Source organism: Eleutherodactylus coqui, chromosome 13 (genome assembly GCF_035609145.1).
Source record: "Eleutherodactylus coqui strain aEleCoq1 chromosome 13, aEleCoq1.hap1, whole genome shotgun sequence".
Classification (NCBI taxonomy): Eukaryota; Metazoa; Chordata; class Amphibia; order Anura; family Eleutherodactylidae; genus Eleutherodactylus; species Eleutherodactylus coqui.
In genome coordinates this window covers 117,205,254-117,225,838 of record NC_089849.1, presented here as the reverse complement: position 1 = coordinate 117,225,838, position 20,585 = coordinate 117,205,254, and the positions used below count along the sequence as shown (strand labels likewise).

General features: G+C 44.0%; 1 protein-coding gene across 2 annotated transcripts in view; it reads right to left on the bottom strand.

The window, feature by feature from the left end:
* Positions 1-1,353: 1,353 nt before the first annotated feature.
* Positions 1,354-20,585, bottom strand: part of FAAP100 (FA core complex associated protein 100) — a 71,788-nt gene continuing 52,556 nt past the window's right edge. For both annotated transcript variants that reach the window (XM_066586053.1, XM_066586051.1), the window contains exons 6-10: positions 17,730-18,445; positions 8,514-8,638; positions 7,997-8,113; positions 6,516-6,605; positions 1,354-4,343 (exon numbers count right to left, since the gene is read on the bottom strand). In XM_066586053.1, coding sequence (XP_066442150.1) covers positions 4,212-4,343; positions 6,516-6,605; positions 7,997-8,113; positions 8,514-8,638; positions 17,730-18,445 — 1,180 coding nt within the window. In that variant the 3' untranslated portion in view covers positions 1,354-4,211. The remainder of the gene's footprint in view (positions 4,344-6,515; positions 6,606-7,996; positions 8,114-8,513; positions 8,639-17,729; positions 18,446-20,585) is intronic.

The following is a 20,585-nucleotide window of genomic DNA, read 5'->3' as shown; positions in this document are numbered from 1 at the left end:
CACAACCAGCGATGCTTTGATCACTCCTGCAGTATGACCTAATACTATAGCATTACGTCATACTGCTTTTTGACAGGCAGCCTATCAAGCCACCCCACTGGGATGGCTTGATAGGCAGTCTCCCAAAGCAGCTCTGGGGCCTTTTAGATGGCCCCTGGCTGCCATGACACCTGCACGGCTCCCCCGATCTCACCGCGGGGGGTGCCATACAGAACCCCCGAACATCGTTTGGAGGATTTAAATGCCACTGTCAGAATTGACAGCGGCATTTAAAGGGTTAATAGCCGCGATCGGCTATATGGCCAATCGCGGCTATTGCCCATGGGTGTCAGCTGTAATAAACAGCTGACGCCCGCACTGTATGGAGGGAGATAGCGGCGCTATCTCCCTCCATACACGTCCTGCAACGGCAGGACGTAAAAACACTGTTGGGCCGTCACTAAGGGGTTAATACAATCAATTTTCACAAAAAATAAATCCTAGCCCGTCATATCTGGTCCAACTTTTCGGATGACAGTTCAATCACCCATTTAACCCAATGGGTGCGCAGAAAAATGGAACGAAGACTCTCACCCCATTAATACTTGTGTCCTTAGGAGAACCCAAGTCTGCGAGCTTCCATGACGATAACACGCGGTACATACAACACCATTACCCTGCTGCTCTCTGACACTCCTAGAGCTTTTATTTGAATTATCCGCAGTGTTAACTACATTGCTGAATGCACAGAATATTGTTCTCTGCTCCACAGGAAACAGACTAATTTGCAGGCTCAATCACAATAATTACGCTACTTACTAGATTGAGCTAAAAGACATCACTTAGCGTGAACGGAAGCACCCAGTATAATCATGGAGCCACTTTAGCATCACTGCTGGCCTTGTGACGTCAGAGGTGACCCAGACGGCTCACCTGATGTGCCTGCTAATAGGGCCAGAAGAGCACAAATCGGTCACCCCCCCCCCCCACACACACACACACACACCCCAAAAAAAAACCCAAAACGCAGCATGCTCTATTCTCGTTCCAAAAGTCCGCATAAACGTCATTAAAATGCAAAGAAATGCATGAGGATATGCTGCGGAATTGCGCAGGGAAAGAACACATCTGCAACTCATTAGACTAATTAGCCATTTCAAAGGCTGGGAGCACTGCTGTGTATTTTTTTGCGCATTCAACACATGCCTTACACAAGCAAAAACCAGCAACGCATACGCGTTGGAAAACAGTGTGGGATGTCGTAACAGACAATCTACACCAAAGTCCACATCAAAACGGTGGTCCATAACACGTCACGTGGATTTTGACGCAGTTTTTAATGTTCAGTAAATTTTTACTAACATTTTGCACATCATTACATAACAATCTGGTAATTTCTCTTCCTTACATGTTGTTTCTTGCATTCAACAATTAGACTGTCATAAACTATTAACTTTAATTATACAGAGATGTGATTGCAGTTTTACGATTTTTCTTTAAATCTACATATGAACTGAAGCATATGAAAAAAAAGGTACAACTAAGGATGGGGGGGGGGGAGGGGGGTGTAGAATGACAGGGTGTTAATCCAGAACTCTAGCCAAGCAAATATATAATTGAACCAAGACTTTTCTTGTAGCGACCACTCGGACTGTTAATCTTGTGCCTCTGTATTATTTGTGTTTATTTGATGAGGTGCAAAGTTATCTAATTGGGAGTAAACTATCCATGGTTCCCACATTTCCATAAATTGACTAACACTGTCGTTTCTGTATGCAAATATTTTTTGTAGATACGATTTTGACGCAATTTTTGATGCAAACTCTTTAAATTGAGGATCCGCATATAAAATATAAACACATCAAGATCTGCACCACTGGGTGGATTTTGCCGTATTTTCCGCAACGGTTTTGGCTTGGACATTGGTGTGGATTGTCTTCTGCAGACGCCCCACATCATTTTCCGGGACATGAAAACATACCCTGAGAGTAGAAAAAGGGTCTGACGTTTTGTCCCAGAAACAGTGCAACGTGTGTCCAGTGGTTGTTCCCGGTACTGCAGCACAAACCCATTCTCTTAAAGGGATGTCCAACATACATTTATATCGTAACAGGTTCCCTAAGCTGGAAACCAACAAGTGAGGCAATACTCCCCCTCCCAGCGTATCCCCCGCTGACACCTCAGGGTCTTCACTGTGACGTATGGCTTACAGGCTGCAGCAGCCTATCTGCAGGACTAAGATCCTGAGCCTTTAATGGGCACTGAAGAGCACCCGGCACCAGTCTGCCATGTCTGTTAATCTATTCATACACTTTTAGGAAGGTCAACAGAGGAACAGCACAAGGATTCTCCAGAATGGTCATGTAACCCGTTTGACCACTACGTGCAAATTAACAGGGTGATGGCGCCGTACGCTGACACGGATCACATTGGCAGTCTGATCCTCTAGTGTGACAGGGAACTGAAATAATTGGTTCTCCATCACAAACTTCTCTGGACACAGCGCTCATACGGAGTGCGGTGTTCCTCAATGCCGATGTGTCACTGTGGCCATTCCTCTTAGGCCTCATTCAGACAAGCGCCGTTTTCACGCACTATAGAGAAAAAAATCGCGTGAACGGGCTACTTCAAGCTACGTGAAGTAGACTGTTCACACATTCCAAGGTGCGCGCCGCGTGCTTTTAAGACTCCCGTAGGAGCCTATGGAAAGCACGCAGCAAAGATACGACATGTCCTATCTTTGTGCGCACCTCGGAGCTGACATGTAGGTTTTCACTCACATGTCCTACCGTTGTTAGATGCGCTGATTCAGCGTGCCTAACATTCTGTCATGTGAACACTTGGTTCCTATTAGAGGTGCGTTCTGTACACTTCTAACAGCATGAAAACAGCGCTCATCTGAATGACGCCTTAGAAGCAGTTAGGGTCTGTTTACACCTGTCTTAGGGCTTCGCTTGGTCTTTCTGTCCCTCTGCTCTGTTTTTAGAGAATCCTATACTGGTAGAGTTGGAAGGGACCTCCTGGGTCATTGGGTCCGACGCCCTGCTCAGTGCAGGATTCACTAAATCATCCCAGACAAGAGCAGAGAGGTAGAATTAAAACGGAAACAAAGGTTTGCATATTTGCCCACATTGATTTCAATGGGGTTTAAAAAACTAAACAGAAAGCAAGCAGAATGTTGTCAGTTTCCCGGACGGTTAGATGACGGTGCTGCCTGCGCTATTTTTCCATCCAAAAGAAAGGAAACCAAACAGAATGGAAGCAAAAAGAGAGCTTTCTGTGTGGGGGAAAAAGTGGAAACGTTTATTTCTGTATTATTTCCATACCGCAGATGTGAATTGGCCCTTACTCTATTATATAGCCATCATGCTGTTCTCTTCCCTTCCATTTCCAGCAGAGGAAACAACTACAGTTTCTCGTGTATTATACATAAATAGGAAAAGGCATCCACGCACATTTACGTTTTTATAGCACTTAGGGCTCATTTACATTGGTGCTCCGGGATTCGTTTTTTTATTTTCTACTCCGATTGGGAAGCAAAAAAAACAATGATGACTCATGGCCGAACGGATCTGTCTTATGGCAGAGCCCAACGGACTGAAAGCTAGCATTTTACAGCTTGCTGTGCTATTTTGGCCTGGTTTCTTAGTAGAAGTTAGTGATAGACGTCCTGAAGCTGTGATGCTGCTGTGAATGACAACTTTTTATACCTTTTGTGTCATTAAATGTTCCCTTTCACTACATGGAATTACAGAATTACATTTTGAAAACAAAGTAGCGCACCACAAAACCAGCTAAATTTCATATAGCGATTTTTTAGGAAAGCAGAAGATTTGAACTGCCAGGGCATCCTCTCAGGTGCGCACACCTTTTTATTTTTTTTTTAAAGGTGTGTTCACACTGCATATTTGCGGCAGCTGGAAAATTAGTGTAGGGTGCCAGCTGTATAATGGAACTGGCATCTGCAAGTAATACCACAGGCATAGCTCCTGAGCACACACCATCACTACACAAATAACAGTACCACAGCGTGTGGCAATGATGTACTTGTTACAATGTTCTATTATGGCTTGGGCTGAAAAAATGTTAATAAATTGTCGCTTAAAAAAAAAACAAAAAAAAACATTGCATAGTGTCAACCAGCGCTCACATTTCTAAACTGGAACCTGATCCTAACATAACTATGGAGGCACCTTTCATCCTCAGCGTAGGAATGAAGAATACATTCAGACTCAAACGAAGAACAGGCCAGGATCACGCAAGTCTCTGTAGATGTGAAGGAGTCTTTGGGCAGCTGCAGAGCAAATGATGTCTTCATCCATACCCAAGCGCGCTCTCAGGTCCTTCACTTCCTTTAGTAAAAGCTAAATATGGATAATAAGTCATCAGAGGATTTGTAATCTGGTTATTGATTTTCAATTTCTAACGTCAACACTGAAATCTGAATGAACTCCGTACATTACAAGCAGTGGGGAACTTTTGTCTGCCTAAAGGCCCATTTACACGCAAAGATAATCTTTCAAAAGATTGATGGCCATTAACATCTTATCATCTACATTTGCATGTAAATGGGCCTCCACAAGCTGTTTGCAGAGCCTAGGGTGTGATTAATCAAACGCTCAGCTGTGCGCACAGCTGCACTGCTCTAGTCGCGGGCAGCGGAATCCAACCATGCCCATGGCCAAGGACCCCGTCTTCTGCTAACCCGTCCGGGTCTTCATTTTCTTCCCTGCAGATGTGTGCGAAAGCGTGGCTCGTCACGCCGCTGCACATGTGCAATGGAGGTTTTTTTTTTTGTAAACTCCTGCTTTCCCTCGGAATCCGCGGCCCATCCACAATTCAATGGAAGTAGTCCATGCGGGATCCGCAGTGAAATGGAGCATGCTACAATATTTTTTTCCGGACCAGAAGGTCCGCAAATCAAATCTGCATGCTTTATTTCATTTGTGGACGCCCATGTATCCCTATGGGCGGCTTGATTTGTGAGTGACCCGCAAAGTAGATCCACCCGTGAACATTGGGCCTAACACATGGTTCCAGGACCAGACTACAGGATTTTTTTGCAACCTGAAACTATGGAAATGCAGCTGCATCAACCTAGTGTATATAACTCTGCATAGAAGAGTATAACTAGTGTATATAACTCTGCAGAGAAGCTGCATATATAAAATGGTGGAATGTTTTTGATGAAGACCAATTCATCACATTTTTCTATATTTAGGATGCAATAATTGCAAAGGTGGACATGGCCCTTACTTACCGTAGGACACTTGAATAAGACACTTTGAGCTCCCTATAGAGCTATACAAGACTGGATTACTTTCATTTAAAAGTTTACACAATGTGGTTATAGGTGGTAAACTGTATTCAAACCCCTTAGTGACCACGCTATTGTGTTTTTACGTCCTGCCGTTGCAGGACGTTTATGGAGGGAGATAGCGCTGCTATCTCCTTCCATACATCGCAGGTGTCAGCTGTTTATTACAGCTGACACCTGCGGTCAACAGCCCCGTTCGGCCGATCGGGACTGTTAACCCTTTAAATACCGCCGTCAAATCTGACAGCGGCATTTAAATCCCCCGAATGATATTCGGGGGTCCCGTACGCCCCCCCTTCACCCGTAGTGAGATTGGGGGAGCCGTACAGGTGTCATGGCAACCAGGGTCCTTCTAAAAGGCCCCAGGGCTGTCATGGCAGAATGCCTATCAAGCCACCCCAGTGGCATAACATCATACTGCATAAGCGATCTAAGCATCGCTAGTTGTGGTCCCCCGGGAGGACTAAAAGAAAAAGTGAATATTTAAAAAAAAAAGAAAAAAAAAAACCTTTTGCCATATTTACAATAAAAAAAAATCTAAATAAAACAAAAATACATATTTGGTATCGCTGTGTCCATAAAAATTAAATCTATCAAAGTAATGCATTATTTACCACGCATGGTGAACTTGTTGCCAAGAAAAAATGTAATAAAAAGCAATCAAAAAGTCCTCTGTATTCGAAAATGGTACCAACGGAAACAACACGTCGTACCGCACAAGATGAGCCCTCGTTCAACTATATTGACGGAAAAGGACATAAAAATAAAAAAAGTTATTGTGCGCAGAAGATGGAGACAAAAAATAATGTTAAAAAAATTAAATATTTAAAAAAAAATATAACTAGTACAGCAAAAAAAAAAAAAAAAGTTCTGATAACCCTATTTTGTACATGAACTACCTTCTTGTGTTGTCCTCACACCCCTGTCCAGTACGAGTTGCTCCATCTTGCTGCTAACTATTCTGGGGACTGCGACGTGGAGATTACTTTGCACTAAAGTTCATACCTCCTTGCAGGGTTTAAGGAAGAAAACCTAGGGATCCCTTAGATTTTTTGCACCCCAATCTAACCAGCACAAAACCAGCTGCAGCCTGAGGATCCACTTTCCAAGTCATGAGAATCATAAGCGGTACATGTTTTACTTAGCCTTTAGATCCTCTGATGTGACCGGCCTAGATTGTTTCACATTGTAAAGTCAGTAAGATGAAAAAATGATTTACCTCTTGAGCAGTGAACAGATGCTGAACCTTCTGAAAATTCAAACCCTGGCAAAGGCCATCACTGTTTGGCTCATCTTGCTGAAGTAAGATCTAGGAAATAAAATTAGACAATTTTTTAGTATTAGGGACTAATGAGTGGTATTAATTGTGTTATTAGCTGCTCAGACTAAATGAACATTCCCATAATCAGGTACAGAAAACAAAAAATAAATCTAAGATGAGAAAATAAAAACAGATTAGAAAAAAAGAAAATGTATGAGTATCTGGTTTTATAAATAAAAATAGAAGCAGTGCCTTCCCTTTAACCGGTGTGAATATAATACTTTATGTAATGAATAGTTACTCATTATGGTATTATTAGTGTAATATGTCTCTACCAGAAGTGTGGGCGTGACCGGGCTGAAGTAGAGGTAGTGCTCAGGTCACGCCCACTGACCTCTAGCTCAGCCTCGGAACGCCCATACTTCTGGTGGAGACATATTATACTAATACCCTAATGAGTAACTATTCATTGCATAAAGTATTCACACTGGTTAAAGGGAAGGCACTGCTTATATTTTTATTAATAAAACCAGATACTGATACATTTTCTTTTTTTCTAATCTGTTTTTATTTTCTTATCTTAGATTTTTTTTTTTTTTTTCGGTACATGATTATGGGAATGTTCATCTAGTCTTAGCTGCTAATAACACAATTTAGAGATATGTTTTACAGCAGCCACATGGACTGCAGGAACCTGTAAATTGATTTTGACTTTTGTGGGAGAGTGTTGTGGGCATGCTCTATGACCTAACCAGAGGTCATTGCGCAGGAGGAGGAGGTGAGCTGTGACCATCACTGTGAATGGGGTTATTCTGTGTTCGTTATTTATAGATGTTACCCGTCATTGTAAATCTGTAAAGATAATGGGATGATTATTTAAAAGTGACCTCTAGGGAACAGGAAGTGTCAGTCTATTATGAAGCTATGTGGCCAGAATGAAAACTTCAATATTTCAGGATTTTCTCAAAAATAGAATGTGATGTGTAAATGCAAAAAAATAAGTCTTCAAGATATGTTTACCATGATTTAAACAATACATCATTTACCGAAGACATATTCCCTTAAGAACTGAGCATGTGTAGGGTTACCAGTTACAACTACAGTTGCATGTCACAGTTGGGCTCCTGATCATTAATCTCAGAGACCATGGCTTCAATCGAGCAGTGACTGCATGTAAGAGCGCTCTATAGGACTGATTACCAATGTCTGTTGCACATGTATGCCATATAAAGACAATTCTGACACATTTTTGCTATTCATTTGTCATGAGACTCAGAAATTAATCCCATAGTGAGCACATGTGGACAAGTAATGGCTCCCTGCAACAGAGGTCCTAAGGAATCAGCATTTGGGATATAATAAGCTGTGACGCTATACACACTCTTTATGCTCCAATTCGAAACTAAATAATAATATGTGACTTGTTGTTGCAATGTTACCTTGAAGCGGCAGATGACGGCCAGATGTAGAGCGGCCACAACATGTAAATAGGAGCTTAGTATTTGTACTTCAACAGCTTGGATGGATCTCTCTAATGAAAGATGTGACACCGATACCTAAAAGAAAAATGTACAAATGTTTGCCGGGTCGAAACGCTTTACATCTAGCTGCTTTTGGGAGTAGAAGCATAAGTTTAAAATGCATTGTCCTTAGGTGTAAGCATGGTCACCAGAAATTCTTACACATTGTTCATTTATTTGCATCACAAATGTCAACGTAGTCAATCGACAGATCATGTATTGCGATGTAAAAGGGGTGTTTGATCTGCATTCAAATCTGGAGCTGATCTCTCAATAAGCTGCACAATATTTATTCCATTGCTTTGATGGAAGCTCACTAGGACAACACAAAGATTTGTGAAATATTCTTGCTTATATACCAAGCGGTTAATCCCTATAGAAGTGCATCCTCTATATAGTTACATACTGTTTATCCAATTTATACAGAATAGCTGACCTCTTGAACCCGGATACAAAACTCCTTTCCATCGGGGGTTAAACCTCGCACCTCCTGTAGATCTTGCTTCTTGACCAATACATCTGCCAGCAGCCAGTGTAGTACGACACAGCATAGGGACCTCCCTAAGGAAAGAAGTACAGGAATATAGAATACATATTCATCGTAGCACTAAAGCGCCTCGGCTTCACTTTAGAACTGACTTTTATAAAATAGTCCGCAAATATAAAAATAAACACATTAGAAGTATATGAATGCACAGTACATTTTAGTCACCCGTAACTTATCTGCATAATATACTAGTTTTGGAAGGTCCTAGTTGATGACCACATTTTAACCCCTTAAGGACATGGCCTATTTTGGCGTTGAGGACCAAACGATTTTTAGTATTTTTTCATCTCCATTTTTCAACAGCCATAACTTTTTTAGTTTTCCGTTGACACGGCCGTATGAGGGCTTGTTTTTTGCGTGGCGAACTGTAGATTTATTGGTACCATTTATGGGTACATGGACGACATTGTAAAACTTATATCATTTTTTTTTATGATCGCAGGGAGAGAAAACGCATCAATTCTGCCATAGATTTTTTTTTTTAAAGCGTTAATTATGCAGCATCAATGACGCACATTTTTTTCTGCGGGTCGGTACGGTTACAACGATATCAAAATTCTTATTTTTGTTTTAGGTTTTTCCACTTTTCCACAATAAAACCCCCTTTTTTTTGGAAAAATTTTTTTTTTTTCTAAACTCACTGCATTCAAAGTCCAATAACTTTTTTATTTTTCCATGTACGGAGCTCTACGAGGGCTTATTTTTTGCGAGACAAGCTGTAGCTTTTATTGGTACCATTTTGGGGTACACACGTTTTTTTATCACTTTTATTGTGTTTTGAGAGGCAAAATGCTAAAAATTAGCATTTTGCCTCAGTTTTTCAGCATTTTTTTAAACGCTTTTTGCCGTGCAGGATAAAAAGCATGTTTAATTTATTGTACACGTCGTTACGGATGTGTTGATACCAAATATGTGGGATTTTTAATTTTCTAAATTTTTTTATGCTAATATGAGAAAAAGCATAAAAAAAGGGTTTTTTAACATTCTTTTTACATTTTCATTTTTTATACTTTATTTTTCCCTTTTTTTTCCCACCATCTATGTCCCTCTGAGGGACTTTTACTACAGCACTAATGATCGCTGCGATAAGGCATGGCAGGACTTCTCTCCTGCCATGCCTTATCGCTTACTATAGCGATCACAGGCTATGGCAATACAGGACGCCGGTATCGCGGGAGCCGGCTGTGAACCCTACTTAGATCGCGGCAGGGAAGGGGTTAACAGTGGGGGGGATCATCTCCGATGCCCCCCGCTGTCGCAGCGGGAGGCCAGCTACTAGTGACAGCTGGCTCTCGCTGTGGGATAGCGCAAGACCTTCTATGATCTCGCGCTATCCCTATGACGTACGGGTACGTCATTTTGCGGGAAGTACCACCCTGCCATGACGTACCATTATGTGATGGGGCGGGAAGGGGTTAAAGGGAAGGTCATCAGAAAATCAAGTTATTGTGTTAAAAGGGCTTAAGAACTTTAACCCCTTAGTGACGGCGCTATCGTAAAACTACGTCCTGCTGTTGCAGGACGTGTATGGAGGGAGGTAGCGCCGCTATCTCCCTCCATACAGCGCGGGCGTCAGCTGTTTATTACAGTTGACACCCGCGGGCAATAGCTGCGCTCGGCCGTTCGCGGCTATTAACCCTTTAAATGCCCCGAACGCTGTTCGGGGGTCCCGCACGGCCCCCCGCGGTGAGATCGGGGGAGCCGTGCAGGTGTCATGGCAGCCGGGGGCCTAATGAATGGCCCCAGGGCTGCCTTAACAGACTGCCTATCAAGCCATCCACACAGGGTGGCTATAGCATTACGTCCTACTGCAGGAGCAATCAAAGCATCGCATGTTAAAGTCCCCCAGGGGGACTTCAAAGTAAAGTTAAAAAAAAAAAAAGCAATAAAGTTTTTTTAATTGTTAAAAAAAAAAAAAAAGTTATAAAAGTTTAAATCACCCCCCTTTTGCCATATCTATTATTAAAAAATCTAAATCATAAAATAAAAATATGTATTTGATATCGCCGCGTCCGTAAAAGTCCGATCTATCAAAGTAGTGCATTATTTTTTCTGCACAGTTAACGTCGTCCGAAAAAAAAAATAAAGAACGCCAGAAATACACTTTTTTAGTTACCCTGTCTCTCAGAAAAACCGCAATAAAAAGCGATCAAAAAGTCGTATGTATTCCAAATTGATACTATCGGAAACTTCAGGACATCCCACAAAAAATGAGCCCTTGCTCAATTACGTCGACAGAAAAATAAAAAAGTTATTGAGCGCACAAAATGACCGCAGAAAATAATTGAAAAAAATTAAATATCTTAAAAAAAAAATACAAGTACTACAGCAAAAACAATACTATATAAGTTTGGTATCGTAGCAATCGTACTGACCCATAGAATAAAAATATCAGGTCGTTTTTGTTGCAGTTTGTGCGCCGTAGAAACAGGACGCACCGAAAGATGGTGGAATGTCGTTTTTTTCCATTTCTCTCCGCTTAGAATTTTTAAAACGTTTTTCAGTAAATTATATGGTACAATAAATAGTGCCATTGAAAAATACAACTCATCCCGCAAAAAACAAGCCCTCATACAGCGACGTCGATGGATAAATAAAGGAGCTACGATTTTTTAAAAGGGAGTAGGAAAAAACAAAAATTGAAAAAAGCAAAAAAGCTCCGTCACTAAGGGGTTAAGTGATTTTTCTTTTTAAAATTTTTCAATATCAATATCTATGTACAAGAATAAAAAATAATGACAGTGCATGAATGCATACAAGTTTACATGCAAAAATGCCATTCATGGATCATAGTGCCACAGGTCTACTGACCCACACTAAAACCCAAGGAATCCATAAAATATGCATAAGAATGAAACGTGTCTAAAAAATAAGTTAAGAAACATAAAATGGGAGGTTAAAAAGAGGATTTTTGACTTCCTGCAAAATCCCTTTCTCGTCTCGTTCATTGGTGGACAGAGCCAAGACTGTGGGGTATAGCTACTGCCACTAGGAGGCGACACTAGCCTGATGTCGGCAGGAGGGGTTAATACTTTTTTTGCTTGATCAGTTTGTATGCCAGCAGTAGGAGCAGCCATGCAGGATCTTGGAATGATCAGGGGGTTGGACCCGATGACCCTGGAGGTCCCTTCCAACTCTAACATTCTAGAATTTTATGATTTGAATATGAGATAAAACAGGAATAAAAGTTACAACTGCAACTAAACAACAACCATGTGCAACTGTGACCTATAAATATTACATGGGTGGGTGCTGTGTCCCCCAATGAACAAGACGAGAAAGATTTGACAGTAAGTCAAAAATTCTCTTTTCTCGCTCGTGTCATTGGAGGACACAGCCAAGAGAGTGTGACGTTCTACAGCAGTCCCTCGGGGGCGGGAGAATTATGGACACATGCGGTCAGTTAACAGCCGTCTGTAAGACTCTTCGACTGAGAGAGGCGTCCGCCGACGCAAAGGTATTCACTCGATAGAACCTAGAAAAAGTATGCAGGGACGTCCAAGTAGCCGCCCTCCTGCACACTTGCAAGGCTGAGGCACCCTTGCATACCGCCCATGAAGCTCCCACTGCCCTCGCAGAGTGTGCCGTCACCCGAAACGGTAGCGTCCTGCCCTTAATACGGTAGGCCTTTACCACCGCTGAACAGATCCAGCAAGAGAGGACCACCTAGGAGGCCGCCAGGCCACGTCTTAGGCCTTCAGGAATTACGAACAAGGAGTCAGAGCGCTGAAATGATGCTATCCGCTTCAGGTAAATTCGTAAGGCTCGCACCAGGTCTAGCCTGTGCAGAGCCCTTTCTCTCGGGTAAACTGAGGAAGGGCAGAATGATGGCAACACAATGTCCTCGTTGAGATGGAAGGCCAACACCACCTTAGGGAGGAAAGAAGGGATCTAGGGTAATACTACGTTATCCTGGTGGAACACTGTGAAAGGTAAACTTGCCGATAGCGCTGTGATTTCAGAGACTCGACGGATGGAGGTAACTGCTACCAGGAGAGCCACCTTCCAGGTCAATAGTCATGCCGATACCTCCCTCAGCGGCTCAAAAGGATGAGACTGCAATACATTGAGGACCAGGTTCAAATCCCAAAGTGGTACCAGGGAGCAGTACGGAGGTGCGGCATGTGCAACTCCCTAAAGGAAAGTGCACACTGCTGAACTAGCTGCAAAAGGACGCTGAAAAAGAATGGACAAGGATGATATCCATCCCTTGAGGGAGCTAAGGCTGAGACCTATCTCCAGGCCATCCTGTAGGAAGGACAAGAGGTGAGACAACGAAAAGCGCATAGGGTTAAAACGCCGTTCGCACCATAGGAGGAACCCCTTCCACACTCGATGGTACACTTTTGATGAAGACTGCTTTCTGGCCCTGATCATTGTTTAGATCACCGGGTCCGAAAATCCCCAGGCTCTTAAGACCGCCACTTCAACAGCCATGTCATCAAACATAGCGTGGATAAACTCGGGTGGAAGAGGGGTCCTTGTAAGAGAAGGTCCTTTCGCAAAGAAAGATGCCAGGGGGAGTCTGCCAGCAGCTGGATGAGTTCCAGATACCACGTTCGCTGGAGCCAATCCGGGGCGATGAGAATTACAGGGAGCCCTTCCCTCCTGAGCAGCCGGGGAATGAGTGGGAAAGGTGGAAACACGTAAGGAAACTGGAATTCCATCCACGTAGTTGCTAGCGCATCCATGGCTCGTGCTCTGGCGTCCTTCGACCTGGCCACAAAGAGCGGACGCTTGTGGTTGAATCTGAACACCACTAGATCGACATCTGGTTGTCCCACCTCTTGCAAACATCTCAAAAGACTTTGGGGGTGTAGCTCTCATTCGCCTGGATCGACCGTTTTCCTGTTGAGATAAATTGGCTATCCAGTTCTCTACCCCTGGTATGTGCACTGCCGACAGTGCGGGAAGATGTTCTTCGGCCCAGCTCAAGATGTTTCCCACTTCCTCCGTGATCCTTCTGCTGCGGGTTCCTCCCTGATGATTTACATATGCGAAAGCCGTCGCGTTGTCCGTCTGCACCCGGACTGGGTAACCCCGTCAGTTGATGCTGTAGTGACCGGAATATGGCCCGAAGTTCCAACACATTGAGCGGAAGCACAGCTTCCCGTCTGGTCCAGCTTCCCTGTGCCACCAGGTTCCGTAGAGTCCCTCCCACCCCCTCCCCCAGCCGGAAAGGCTGGTGTCTGTGGTGAGGATCTGCCACTGGAGAGGCAGAAATGATCGGTCCAGTTGAATCTGAGGGGCGTCTAACCACCAATGGAGGGAGAATAGTGTCTTCAGCGGAATCCTGATCCTCTGGATCGAGGGAAGTCACTGCCTTCTCCATTCCTGACAAGATGGTCCATTTAAGGGGTCGGGTGTAGAACGAGCGAAGGTAACATGACGTCAGGTCGCTTCAGCCTTACAAAGCGCTTGTGTGGAACTGCAGGGCCCAGCGTGGTGAAAGATGGCCACTCTGGAGATGAGGGGGGCGGGTCTAATTACTAAGCCACTGAGGACTCAGGCCCGTTGACGCGCTTAGCTGTGATTGGAAGGGAGAGCCCGCTCTATCTTTCTCTCCTTCTCCCTACCCCACGTCAGGGTGATGGGTGACTAAGTAGGCCCAGCGCCTACATTACTGGCGGGCGTCCAGCACTGGCCGGCCAAAAACAAGCACAGTAGGCTACCTGCGGGCCCGAGCCAGGCATCCCAATATAAGAGGCCCGACGGCACAATGCCGTGGAACCCCAGGAGCTAGAGGAGAGGCCGCTGCAGGTAAGACTGCAGCCCCCGCTAGAACACAAGGCCAGGACTGACGGGTTTACAGGGGACCCCGACCAGAGCATGGGTCCCGGTCCATAGAGGGAAACCAGCGCAGGTCTGCACCCGAAGACTCAGTGCCGAGTCCAGGGCAACAAGAATGGAGGCCAGTCCCCTACCCTGATGCAAGCTAGCGTCAGCAGGGGGAGAGAGGGGGAAAGGGACTCAGTGCATACTAGCAAAAAAAGAAAAACCCATACAGTACAGGGTGCCGGCAGCCCCAGAGCACTACCTGTCGCCCCCAGCGACAAACTACATACATTAATAAAAGCAGGAGTACACCCTGTTGTAAAGAAATAAATAAAGGAACATACTTACCTCTTGACCGAGGTAGGAAGTCTCCCCAGTTCCAGCAGAGGTTTCTTTCCCCACCATCGCCTGCCTTTGAGAAGGAAGGGGGTGCTAAACCAAAAGAGAAACAGTAGGGGGGCTCTATGGCTGTCGGGTCACATCAACGTTAGGTCCTGAATATGCCTCCTTGTCTTCTGAGGGACCGGGCAGACAACAGAAGGTTAAAGGGGTTGTCTCGCGAAAGCAAGTGGGGTTATACACTTCTGTATGGCCATATTAATGCACTTTGTAATGTACATCGTGCATTAAATATGAGCCATACAGAAGTTATTCACTTACCTGCTCCGTTGCTGGCGTCCCCGTCTCCATGGCTCCGTCTAATTTCGCTGGCTTCTTGCTTTTTTAGACGCGCTTGCGCTGTGCGGTCTTCTGCCTGGTGAATGGGGCCGCTCGTGCCGGAGAGCTGGTCACCGCGTCGTCATCGTAGCTCTGCCCCGTCACGTGTGCCGATTCCAGCCAATCAGGAGGCTGGAATCGGCAATGGAACGCACAGAGCCCATGGTGCACCATGGGAGAAGACCCGCGGTGCACCATGGGAGAAAACCGCAGTGCATCCCTGGGAAAGGACCGGCGGCCATCTTAGGGAGAAGATTTTTTAAACTCCTTATTTCGTCGGATCGGTGAGTAGCAAGCGGTTTAAAAACCGCTTTAATTTGCTATTTTATGCCAGGAGGGTGACAGGGGGAATGGGGTAATGTAAAATTTTGATGCTTGCCGCGAGACAACCCCTTTAACTCCATTCTGTTTGCACTCCTCGGTGGGTTAACAGGGAGAGACCTGCCTCCCTCTTATGTCCTGGTCTATCCAAAAAATAAAAATGGAAATAAAAAAAAAATTTTTTAAATAGTCTCTATAGGGGAGACCGTCTGCCTCAGTTGTACTACTGGTCCCAGAATGACATTTGTGCATGTAAATTTATATGAATTGATCCACGTTAAATGTGTCTTATTTTGTTCATGCCCAGTGACTTGTTTTTATCGTTTTTTCCTGCACGTTTGATGAATGATTGTGGGTTATCAGGTGTATATAATTGGGCATTAGGACACTGTATCAGGAGTGATTTGCCTAAGGAAGAAATCAGTTTGGCTTTGATACCTGTAGCTGTTTCCCTACGATTCAATAAAGTCTTCATACTCGCTTGTGAGATTGGTGGTCCCGCGTCGGCACCAAGTTCTCTCCTTGTAGCTGCACTGTCTAAGTAAAGACGTAATACAGCTCCTTGTAGAAGCCAACTACTTATAGCCAAAAATGGAATTGCATCAAGTGTAATATACATAGTAACATAGTATGTAAGGCCAAAAAAAGACACCTGTCCATCCAGTGTAGTCAAGCTTCAGGAAAGGTTTCCCAATTACATACAGTATGGCAGGATCTGACCCAATTTTTGGCTTTAAATATTAGATTCCTGCTGGGAGTTGTGTTCAATCAGCCAAACAACGCTACAGAACGCTGTAATTAAAATAACTCAGATGTTATTTTACTTGGACTAACATATTTTGAAGTTAGCAGACATTATAATTTTAGCTTACATTATTCAGCCCCCACAATACAAGACTACAAGGCATGCGGTGCAGGATTTCTGTGGCCATGCAGCAGCTTGCCCCCCTGCCCATATGCACTACCACGTTTGGAAATGTGCAACGGGCTGCATTATCATAAAAAGTTGATCAGTGGAGGATTCAGCAGCGGGATGCATGGTCATTGTCAGACAAGAGAGCCTAAGGCCAATCAGTTACATTTATTCTGGGTTCCCTATGAACAGCTACATGCAAATATTACTCATCTGAGATGCTGTATACTGCCCATCCGCTTGTAGTGCGGAGGATGTACCACGCCATTGGCCCACTCCAGGCTCAGGGCCTAAAGGGGCATTCACCTGTTTCCCTGTGGGCCAGTCCAGGCCTGCCAGTGGTGCAGACTACATTATAAGTCAATGCCATCCAACGGGATTCTCTAGTATCTGTTTAAAAATGAATTCAGCATAACTATCATAGCTCCATTACACACAGAAGCCTTGACAATTATATGAATTCAGTAAAATTATTATGTCACCCAATTAACTACCCTTAATGAATATCCTTGGTTCAGCCATATATAAAAAAGGCAGAAATAGACTAGAATGGAAGCAAGAAATGTTGGAATGACTCGAGATTGCCCGAAATATCAATTGACCTTTTGTTTTCTTTACAAGACACCGATCAACTCAAGCTACACCTCTTTACCGATGCGAAGCGTTCCACTGACATCAATCACAGAACAGAAATGCATTCCAGCAGTGACTAAGCAATGACAAATCTGAAGCAGGTACCGTATTACCACATTCTATTCTCACAATCTTAGGCCCAATGTCCACAGGCAGAAGATCCACAAACCAAAAGGGATGCATGGGTGTCTGAAATAAAGCATGCAGATTTGATTTGCGTACCTTTTTGTCTGGAAAAAAAATTAAATAAAAATTCGCAGCACGCTCCATTTCACTGTGGACCTGGCACGGACGGCTTCCATTGAAGTTAATGGAAACTGTCCGATCCGCAATTGAATTATGGATGGGCCGCGGATTCCACAGGGAAGCAGGAGTTTAAAAAAAGGAAAAAAAGAACTCAACTGCGCATGTGCAGCAGCGTGACGTCCGGCGCTTCCGCACACATCCGCAGTGCAGAAGAGAGAAAACCCCGACGGGTAAATAGAAGTCTTGCAGTGTCCGAGAACGACTGAAAAAGCATTATTTAAACCGAACTATAAGTAAACGAGCAAACGATGATTTTTATGCCGGGACGACGAGCAAAAAGCGAATTATCTTTGTTGTTCGGTCGTTGGCGCACGTTTACACAGAATGATTAGCGTTCACTTTCCCTCGTTTGAATGATTTTTTTTTTCTAGAATCGTTGTCTAAAAGCACCCCAAGATTATATATATCCTCTACAGATATCACACACAGCAGATACTCACCTGATGGCTCATTCCTTAAAGCATGAGCCAACAGTACAGCGGACAACCGAACTGAAGCTTTCAAAGGCAGTGTAGAATTAGATCCCTGATTAGAAACAGTCATGGAGGACGCCCCCAACTGGTCACTTTCAGAAGATGATTTCCAAATAGCTTGCACTGCATCCTCTGGGAAAGTATGTGATAAACCAGAGCAATAGGCAGCTGAAGGGCTTAGCCGCAGGCATTGCAATATGTCAAGGACGTGATCCTGTACAGGTATGCAGACTCCGTGTTGGTATGAGGAACACATGTACAGCTCTGAAGGATTGCCACAATGTTCAGCAAATCCCTTTAAACTATAAAATAAGAAGCAAGTTATTTGCAGAGGGAAATTCACACTGTGCGATTTCTGTCCACATAAAGGAAAAGCAAATTCTTTTGTCTCCCTTGATTTTAATAACAAAACAGGAAAGGTATATGAAGTGATTGGGTCTGTACTTATGAGGAGACACAAGGTCCACCCGTGCTCCAAGACATAGTCACTGTTGTTTTGCAGATTGCAGTATACAGTCATATAGGCTTTGTGAAGCATGTGGGTCCAGGACACCCTGATGGCACATCTGACTGGACAAGTCGTCCACAGTCCAGACAGCAGCTCCTGGCTCAGTGACATGGCCTGGCTGAGCTTGGCCAAAGATCCCCTCTTCTCATCTGCCACAGTCTTCAATGCAGAGAATCTAAAAGAATGACAAAAACGGGGAGAAGTCTTCAATAAAATGGAAAAGGCTCCAAGTATGGAAAGCTTTATATTACATATCCATTGAGCAACAAGGATAAAATGAATACGTTTATCTGACATCCCAGTAACGTGCGATAACTTGGCTTCAGTTTCTAAAGGCCCAATACACACATTAGGGGGAGACAGCTGAACACGACGGAAGAGTCCAATAAGAAATGTGACAATGTATTCTGGGTTGCAGGTGGCTGTAATATAACATCATCTGTGCCCATACTGTAAAACTACCTGCGAGCACAGATGATACTATTCTAAACAGCTTTAGTGTTTCCATGTCTCTCTGCAGTAAACATTACAAGCAGCAGGGGGCGAAATTGGTCACTACTGAGGCCTTGGATCCAATTCCACACAAGGAGAATCTATATATATTCATCATGTTCCTCTCAGTGGGCTTCCTCAAGTGGTTCTCTACTAGTTAAATGGCTCACATTTATTAAGCAGCGGACACCGGGTTTTAACGCAGACTGTGTGGCTACAATGTTGTGATTATGTGGAGAATTTTAATGGTGCAATTTACAAATTTATCAGACTTATCAAATTCAGAAAGTACCGAGAAAAGTGGATGTGGTCTGCAAAGAAGAAAAATCTGTGCAAATGGCACAAATTTTGTCAGTCTGCAATTTCTGAGTGTAGGACATGAAAATGCACCTTTAAATAAATGTGGTGCAGATAATGCCATCTACCTATATAAAACATGCCAGCCTATGTGTCCCGGTGAGTGAAAGGTCCTATGGTTGTGCTATTAAGTTAATTGTTCAGGATGAAGAGAGTAAATGCTCTGTACTGTGCCCAATAGTTTGTCTCCCATCTTTGGGCATTCCCTTGGAACGCCTGGCATCACCCATTGTTTTCATTGGGGTTGGCACAGCAGAGTATGGTGTGCGAGGTGCACGTGAGTGCGATGCAATGTTTATTCATCGGAAACACTCCTCGATCCTCCGCCGCGGCTAGAAGCTGCAGTGGAGAATCGCTACTATCCTGAAGTGATGTGAGGCAGTTTTAACACAAAAACGCTTCGCTCTGCGGGGCATCACCCGTTGGCGAGTACAATATCGGGCCGAGCTTCACGCATTGTTATCGCACTTGCCAGTGCATTCACCATTGGCAGATTTGTTGTGGATTTCACACAGCAGAAAAATCCATAGCGAATCCACACTAAATGGTGCAGACCTTTGAAGAGGTGACATCCGCGCCGGTCTACATCCCATTTGGTATGGATTTTAACGTGAATCCTCTGGGAATTGTTCTCCAGAGAAAAATCCACAAATCTGCCAAATGTGACGAACACAAAGGAGGTTTTCATAAGGGCTGAATGTCTGTCAACTTTCCAGTATGGATTCCACCTCAAAAACAGCAGTGGAAATTGGCAGCTCAGCCCTGCCATAGCTATGCAGTTTTATGCCCGAGGATACGCATACAGATTTAGGCCTTTACCATGAGCGAACCTGCATGTGGCGTTTACATCAGGAAGCGACACGTCACTTCTCTCCCTTCCCAACTGCACAGCAAATCCACATGTGGAAAACCAATCTAAGCCGAATGGACTAGGGTGTACTTTCCCATTAAAAGTAATAGGATTCGCAGCAGACTGGTTGCAGAGTCCGAGCAAAAAAATCCGTCATGCAAATCTGTGTATTTGTGCGTTGGGAGCCCTGGGTTTTCATGCTGTTCTCTGGTATTTTCTTCTATTGGTTACACAGCTAATCAGTGCTAATTAGAGCAGGCAAATCCAGCTAAATAAGAGTAACTGTACCTCTATTATAGGAAATGCTGTATCACTGAATACATATGAATAGTCCATGCGATCGCCGGTTGGTAGAAGTTGAACTACATTTCGTACTTTTGTCTAGCATTAAGCTGGCATAGATTTATCTCCAGTTTAGCACTAGACAAAACTACGACATTTAGTTCAACTCTACCAGGCCAGCTAGTCTAAATGTGGTCAGAGGGGAGATGGGAGGCCCCCGCACACACACCTCAGAACATGTTTGCCACTACCAGAGGTATCTTATTCCTCTCCCCATACCTCACAACAATGTATGCTGAGGAATGGCTGTTGGTCAAATGTGCATTCATCCAAC